Genomic DNA, 8,465 nt, shown 5'->3' with positions numbered 1-8,465 from the left:
TTCTACGTAGAACACTGTTACTTTGTTCTGTCCTTTGTTTTGTTTTGGGTATTTTTTTTTTGTTTTGTTTTGTTTTGCTTTGTTTTGTTTTGTATAAGCATATTTATTTCACTATTTTTGTAGACAAAAAAAAAAAATTTGATTTTGATTGTATTTTTCTATTTAAATAGGACTAATGATACGGTTTATCCCCCCTCCCACCCCCCACCTCTAAAATGTCCAAACGTTCACGTTGAAAATCATGTCACTGGTGGGGATCACGAGGCGTTTTTGATACAGAGTTGCTGTTTTTATTTCATTTTATTTTGAAGGAAGAAAACATGAAGGTTTTATTTTATTCTGGGAAGACACTTGACATCCAACCACCACCCCCTCCGTTGCATCGAGGCCCCCTCGGCTGCCTGTCACTCTAGATGCTCTGAAACTTGAATATAACACATTTTGAAAGGCTGACTAACCTCGAATCTGTGTTGTGATGTGCAATACTGTTTCTAATGTTTGTATAAAAAGTAAGAACTACAGTGTAGACCTTTTTAAATGCAGATTTATTTTTTTCATTGCATATTTTGCAGATTTCTGATCCACAGTGTCATTTTTTACTGTCAAGGAAACAAACCCCGTTTTTCATTGCGAGTATTTTTAAATCCAGATATCTTTGTACTGATGTAAATGATTGTAGTTATTTTGAATAGTGTTTTGCTAACAAAAGGAGAGACTTTTTCATGCATATTTCTATTTTCTTTCATCTTGTTTTATCCTGCGTTTTTGTTTCAATTAATAGTAGCAAACTTCTTGAAATGATTTGTCTCATATTTAATTGTCACTGGTATATATATTTTTGTGTGTGTGTGTGTGTGTGCGTGTGTGCGTGTGTGGAAACACATAATATATTTAAGATGCTAACTGCTAATATATAATTTTGAGTTTGATTATTTTTAAAGCTAAATATTTGTAATTTTATCGTCAAAGCGACTAATTTCTAAATCAAAGTTTGTGTATAAAGATTCACAAAAAGCGGTTTATGAGGCGTTTGGAACACAGTTGATACTGAATGGTTTTTTGATATGCAAAATGAATATCATGTTTATTTTTATTTTGCTGGTTTTGTATTTAAATGGGGTGTTGATTACAATTTTTTTTTCTTTCACTTCCTGAATAAAGACCCATTCTGTTTGGACACAAATGACTGCTCATCTTCATTGTTTTCTCATTTAATTTAAATCAGGGTGATCTCATGTTTGGGGCTGTGGTTTTATAATCCTGAGGCTGCAGGTTCGAGCCCAGGTTGTGTCAGGAAGGGCGTCTGGCCAAAGCTTTTATTCGAGTTTGCTCGCTGTGGCGACCCCTGTAGGGCGACACCATGTTTCACAGGTGTTTTTGTTTTTTGAAGTGGAAGCAAAAACAAGTACATGAATGGCCTACTATATGTTGAAGGAATGCATACAAGATCATTTTATGATGAGAAAGGACACATTTTAGCCGTTTTTTATTGCCACCTATAGACAAATGTCAAAAATGCAACAAAGATTCACACTAAATCCCAAACAAAGTCAGGGTTTTATGAGTCCGACTTTTCTCTGCAAGATCCAACATGCTGACTGTTACACTGTCGACACTGAATGAATCCTTTGTCTTCATTCATGAAATAATGGAGCTGATTCTCCACACATGATGATAGGTGTTTGCCTTGGGAAGTTTGTGAAGCAGAAGGGAGTGGAGCAAGGGGAGAGGGAGGGGGATCTGGATGGAGGGAGGGAGTCCGAGCTGCTTTTTGCACCATGAGCAGCTGCAGCTCTGCACGCAAATGTGAGCGAGGAGCATGTTCTGTGTGGACTCACGTCCTGCAAAGCCCTCCGAATAGGAAGATAGGAAGCCACAGACGCTCCACGGTGGGAACATTGATCAGCATTAGAGAGGAACGGCTACCAAGTGTGGGGGTAAGGGTCAGTCCATCTTTCTGTCTGTCTGCTCTCACAGGACATCTTTCAGTCAGGAGGGAAAAGAAGAGATGTGTAAACATGCCTGCAGTCCAAGTATGTACTGATGAATGGAGTCAGTGCTTTACAAATCCACTAAAAGTTCCTAAATCTTTTTAAATGTCTTTATTCTCCATGATTTTCTACCCAGGGAAGATAGAATAAAAGACTCCAGTAGATCAACTCTGACATGCATTAGTAACACATTAGGAACTCACTCATAAGGCTTACAGACACTTTCTGTGGAGCAGATTTATCTGCAGAATCTGCCTCACTCCATCTCCTCGCCGGCAAAACATGGAATAATTAAAAGCTGAGCCTTCCTTGAAGGAATGCATGCTACTTTTTATGCTAGAGATTTAGATTAAGATCACCGTGTATTGAGAAATAATGGAGTTATACTCATTTTGGTCAAACCTTGAAAATTATGTTATGCAAAGTCTCATGCGATACCAATATAGTGAGATGTCACAGTAGGTGTTGGGAATGACTCTCAGCTACTACCACAGCAAATTTTAGCTCAACATTAATGCTTCGCCTCCGGGCAAGTTCTGAATTAAACGTAAATATCAGTCAGACCTTAAAGAAGTGAAGAAGCTGGCAGCTAACTCTGCTGAAGTTCACTGAAGAAGCTGAAATTTCAGAATGTTCTTTGCAACATGTGTCCAGCTGTGTTTGTATGTGTTTGCATGAGCAGCCTGTATGTCCTCAGCTTTAAAGATAGGCACAACGCTGTCTTTTAAAAGGTCAGTTCATCACCCCTGAAGTAAAGAAAACAAGCTGTGTGAATGTTCTGAAGCAGACCTGCAGTCTGGTTTGTGTCTTATCATCACCTACTCCTGGAAGGTGAATGGTGGGCAGTAATGTTTTTGCCTTTGTCTGTGTGTGTGTCAGTTGTGTTACCGAAATATCTCAGTAACTCACAAAACTCTCAGTAATTAATCATTTGATGTACATCTACAACTGATTAAATTTTGGAGTCAATCATCAAGATGTTTGGCACAGCTAAACAACCTTAGCCAATACGAAAAGAGCAGTAACTCAGTCAGTTGTGCATGTACTGAGCTAAAACTTGGTGTGCATCCACATAATATACTCCAGGTACTAACAGATATTGCATAAAATTGCACCTAACGTTATTTTTAAGATCTGGCCAAAACGACAATAACTGTCTTTTTTCAGTATAAGATAATCAAAGTCTAAAACCTTTAATTTGCTTGCATAGGATTTGTCCGGCACGTTGCAGTGAGTGACATAGCAAACAATGAATGGCAAAAAGCAGAGAAGAAGAAGACAATTCACTGTCTGTTTGAAGGCAGATGATCTGTCGCTGTAGGCCTGACACGAATGTTCCACTGACCAGAGACAAACAGCAGATGCAACGATTATATTCTCACACCCACATTGGTTAATGTGCCAAAAATTAGCACATGTATTAATCATATCTAAATCCCTCTTCTCAGCTCCCCACCTGGATTGTACAGTACATGTGCGGATCAGGGTGAAACTTAAAATTTCATATCATAGTTCTTTTCTGTTAGGGAAACGTTGATCAGGTTTTGTCTGTGAGAAAGGAGATTGTAAAACATTGACTCCAGTGACATTGCTTCATGTTTAGGTTCCCCTGACAGAAGTTGCACTTTAGGTTATGTCATAACTTGGGAATGTTTTGGCAAGAGGAAGACTTGGAACATAGAGAGAGGGAGAGATTTTGTTTGAGGTCTCGCTCATGTAATTCTGTGGCTGCAGCGTTCGAATCAACTGTTCCTGATTACAAAAGTGCATGTGGCTTCATGCTGTTCGACACCAAATTAGATTCTTTAATATGCTTCTCTTTAATCTGCCACCATGACAACAGCTCTGAGTGTGTCATGATGAGACACTGTATCCGTCTCCTTAAGTCATCTGTGAACTCGTTGAAGTTCAAGTGAAATGTTAAAAGTTGTTTCAATACTGGATGGTTTTACAGATTTGGAGATGTGGGCCTTGATGGGAGCGATCTGTCTGTGCCACTGCGTCTCGGGGCAGCTGTTCGAACCGAAGCTGAAAGGAGCGCCGCGACTGATCTGCAGCGTTCCCGGGTCACCAGGCTCGCCCGGCAAACCAGGTCCCCACGGGCCTCCGGGCACAGCTGGGAACGTGGGCATCCCAGGAAGAGATGGCAGAGATGGCAGGAAGGGGGAAAAGGGAGAAAAGGGAGACACAGGTATAACAAAAACTGCATTTTCAAAATATTACTCACTATTTTTTAAATAAAAACTCAGCAGAATTGCAGACGCAATGAAGTTTGAGAAACAGTTTGGGACAGATGGCCTCACATTTGACTCGAGAAGAGAGTGGTGTACAAAAGAAATGGAGCTGAGGTTGTCAGTGCAAGATGCCAGGCCTTGTGGCTGCAAAGCATCAGTCTTCCCCCGCCATGCTTGACAGTGGGTGTGAGGTACTAATACACTGTTTCCTTTTCACGGAACATTTCTGTATTCAGCATGTTAAGACCAAACGTGACATATGACCCCTTTTTGTTTGAAGTGGTGAAGAACAGGTTGACAGATGAGATCAGAAAGGAGTTTCCATTAGCTATGATGTTTGCAGACAATGTTGTGCTCTGCAGTGAGAGTAGGGAGCAGGTGGAGGAGAAGCTGGAGAGGTGGAGGTGAATCAGGACTGAATCCATGTGCATGAATGAGAGGGAGGCAGGTGTAACAGCGAAGCTGCAAGGAGCAGAGTGAAGTGGATAAGTTGAAGTACCCAGGTGAACATGGTTAACATAGTTGGGTGGCTCAGATTAATCACTAGTATACTTCAAGTGTGTTTAAGATTAGGTAAACCTAGAGAGCGCTATGTTCATTAACTTAATCATACTAAATGTTTTTTAGTTCTACATAAGTTGTAGTAAAGCACAATTTTAAGTAAGTGCATTTTTGCATGCTAATGTGGAACTACTTCAAGCTTACTCAAAGCCCACCTAATTACATGACAATCTATGTACTAATTTACACACACAGTAATAAACCAGAGTCTTTTTTTTTTGTCTTTTACGTATATTAAAATTGCATTGTAAGATGTAGTCATGGATGTAGTGAAGAAGAATATGCTGGGGGTGGTGTGACAAATGACAGATTCAAATAAATCTTCTTTTTTTGTCCAATCTTTTTCTAAAAATACTTTCATGAACTGTAACAGTGGCTTCTACAGCCTCAAATGTACCCATTTTTATTTATTTGTTTTTGTTAGTTTTTTCCCATAATTTCTAACATGGGACAGCTACTCACCGCAAATATGTGAACTTTAAAACATTAGAAAATGATCTCACAGCTTTGTTCACATTAACAGGACAGTTGCTTCTCCAAGGTCACTGTAAGTTTTAACTTGTTTAAAAACAATGTGTTGATATACTTTGTCATTATTAATAATGATGAAGTGCAGTTTTTGCTGTTTTTTTATTTTATTTTGAAGGGCCTTCAAGATGTGCATCACCAAATTGGATTAAATTCAACAAAAAGTATTAATAATAAAAGTAAGCCTTTTTTTCAAGAGTCTGATGTAGTCATAATTAATCACAGTTTGCAGTGAAAAGCTGGATTGCTCAGAAAGCCTTTATATAGGAACGTGTGCCATATTGTTTAAAAAAATATTTGGCGGATCAGTGCTTGTTCACTCCACCCAGCAAAAATACCAAACTTATGTCACTAGTGAAGTTTGTGCTACAGTTAATCTCTCAAGGAAGTGCCTCTCCTGTGTTTTCCATATGTGTGCAAGGCCCACAGAGACGGCTCAAACTTAGTGTTTTCGTGCTACAGGGTATTTACTTTTCCGGATGGATCGAGAATAGTTTGGACAAATCCAAATCCAATCAAAGCTGCATATGTATGTAAGTCCAGTGATGTAATGCATGCAATGAGTGTGCTATTGTCTTATCAGTGATTTAATCATCTGAGAGCAAATGATGGATTTGTATTAATTTATCTCACCAAAGAATGATCAAAGAAGCATTAACGCCATCCAAAATTAAGGCCTAGCATTCCTTGGTGGAATGTATATCACCCACCACCTTTCATGCCAAGGTTTTAAACTAAATATGTTATGTTGGGAAATGATGGAGTTGAAGCTGTTTTTGTCAGTTTTGTCGTCATGCTTATCTCATACAATGTCGTGGGATCTTGTGCGATCTGTTAGCACTCAAAGTGTGTGTTATGAATGACTTTAAACTACTAACACACCAAATTTTAGCTCAGTATCTGTAAAACTGACTGAGTCAAAGCCATCTTTTGTGTTAGCTAAGGTCAATTAGCTGTGACAGCCATCTTGAATTGGGCTTCCTCCAAAAGTTAATCAGTTTTAAATGTACATTGAATTCTTACTTTCTGAGAGTTGCATTAAAATTTCTTTGGTTGTTCATGAGATATTTTGGTAACACAAACAAACACACACACACTCTCTCACCTACACACACAGAACACTTTATCGTACACCTTTCACCTTTTGGCTGTGGACAATTATAGGCAGAACTGGGCTTCTATGATGATGATGATGTTTCTGTTTCAGGTGTAAAGGGCAGGGTAGGCCCAACGGGTAAGATTGGAGAGCGTGGTGAACGTGGCCCCGCAGGCAAACGAGGCCCAGCAGGAGACACCGGAAACACTGGACTCCCTGGTCCTCCAGGCCGAGATGGAGGTAAAGGGGACAAGGGTCAAAGAGGACCCCTTGGAGCTGCAGGAATCTGCAAATGTGGCAGCCTGCTGCCTAAATCTGCATTCTCTGTGGGAATCACCAGCAGTTACCCCACGGAGAAGACCCCCATCAAGTTCAACAAGGTCCTCTTCAACGAAGGCGGGCACTACAACCCACAGACAGGAAAATTCATCTGTGCATACCCAGGAGTTTATTATTTCTCCTATGACATCACGCTGGCCAACAAACACCTGGCTATTAGTTTGGTGCAGAACGGTCAGTATCGCATCAAAACCTTTGATGCCAACACAGGAAACCACGACGTGGCATCTGGGTCCACCGCTATGTACCTGAACCCAGAGGATGAAGTGTGGATGGAGATCTTCTACCACGACCAGAATGGTTTATTTGCAGACCCCGGCTGGGCGGACAGCCTGTTCTCTGGTTTCCTGCTCTATGCAGACACAAACTACTTTGACACACTGGCAGAGGACTATTCATAAAACCCAGAAAGCACAAAATAATGGTCTTGATAGATTCAGAACACATATAGTTTCTTCAAACTTTATTTTTGTACAAATGTTTTTACTGTTATAAGGACAGATTTATATGAAATTGTGCTATTTGATGTGTGTTATTTGACATCTGGTTCTGCCAATTTGAATGTGGAGAAGCAACAAACTAAAATAAAGGTTGGTTTGTGTTTTGTAGTGGAGCTTTTAGGCTGTAGTTGCTCTCCTCTGTGTGCTGCTGGCTGCTCCATTTGTGTTATTTGTACTATTTAACAGATTTATTTTAACCTGTCAACAATAATGTAAATAAATATCCCTGACAGATAGAGCTTGGTTTGTAGATTTGATTTTGCAAAAGCCAAAACATGTATGAGTCAAAACTTTCACAAATCAGATGTACATGTACTTCCACTGATTACTTGTTGAGAGTTTCAGTAAAATCCGTCTTCTGGTTTATGAGATATTTTGCTAACAGATAAACAAGGTTGACTTCCAAAGGTAATGCCAAAATTTTAACCAAAGATGTGTAGCGCTCAAAGTATCTGTTGTTGATGACTCTCAGCTACCATCAAACTAGATTTTAGCTCAACAACTGTAAAATTAACTGACTTATGATTGTTTCTGTGTTGGCTAAGGTCAGTTGGCTGTGGTGGCCATCTTGAATTGTGTTGACTGTAAAAGTTAATAAGTTGTAAATTACTTTCTGAGAGTTTTACCAAAATCCAACCAGTGGTTCAGGAGATATTTTACAATGAGACAAACAAACACACACAGGTAATAACATATTATTAATATTTGATAATTATTTGAATGATAACCAGTCAAAACAACAAAAATAATGACTCAAGAAATACAAGATAAATACATCATAAATAAAAGTCTGAAACAAAAGCTTAAGTGCTCCTTTTTCAACATAAAAAAATAATTTGGTAAACCTAAACTTTAAAATTCCATTAACTATATTTTAGGTAGAACTATAATAAACTTGCAGGTAGGTGGATAAACTCTTGATATAATATTCAGCACAGTTGCAATCGGGTTTCCTATCGCCGACCCTAGAAATGAAATATGAAAAGCCGCTGAAAATTATTTGTTTAGTTAGTGCGGTTAGTGGTACTTCTCGGACACCGTAGTAGGCGGATTCGTTTGTTGCTAATGTTTTGATTGGCAGTTGAGTTGACGAATTGAAATCGTGAATCTGTTGCGTTTGGTTGCACGCGCTGCCTTGGTAGGTGGAGACGTAGTTTACGTAGTTACTAGGCAGCGCGCTAACGGGGTTCATTAGCAGAAAAAGACGTTGCTCTGA

General features: G+C 39.3%; 1 protein-coding gene across 1 annotated transcript; it reads left to right on the top strand.

The window, feature by feature from the left end:
• The first annotated feature begins 1,760 nt into the window (after positions 1-1,760).
• Positions 1,761-7,487, top strand: LOC112449718 (complement C1q tumor necrosis factor-related protein 7). The gene is made up of 3 exons (XM_017423501.3): positions 1,761-1,937; positions 3,946-4,182; positions 6,522-7,487. The coding sequence occupies exons 2-3, from the start codon at positions 3,954-3,956 to the stop codon at positions 7,148-7,150; spliced, it is 858 nt and encodes a 285-aa protein (XP_017278990.1). The 5' UTR covers positions 1,761-1,937; positions 3,946-3,953; the 3' UTR covers positions 7,151-7,487.
• The last annotated feature ends 978 nt before the right edge of the window (positions 7,488-8,465 follow it).

This window comes from Kryptolebias marmoratus, linkage group LG24, assembly GCF_001649575.2.
Source record: "Kryptolebias marmoratus isolate JLee-2015 linkage group LG24, ASM164957v2, whole genome shotgun sequence".
NCBI classification, from domain to species: Eukaryota; Metazoa; Chordata; class Actinopteri; order Cyprinodontiformes; family Rivulidae; genus Kryptolebias; species Kryptolebias marmoratus.
The sequence above is the reverse complement of the archived record's forward strand: the minus strand, read 5'-3'. Positions and strand labels throughout refer to the sequence as shown.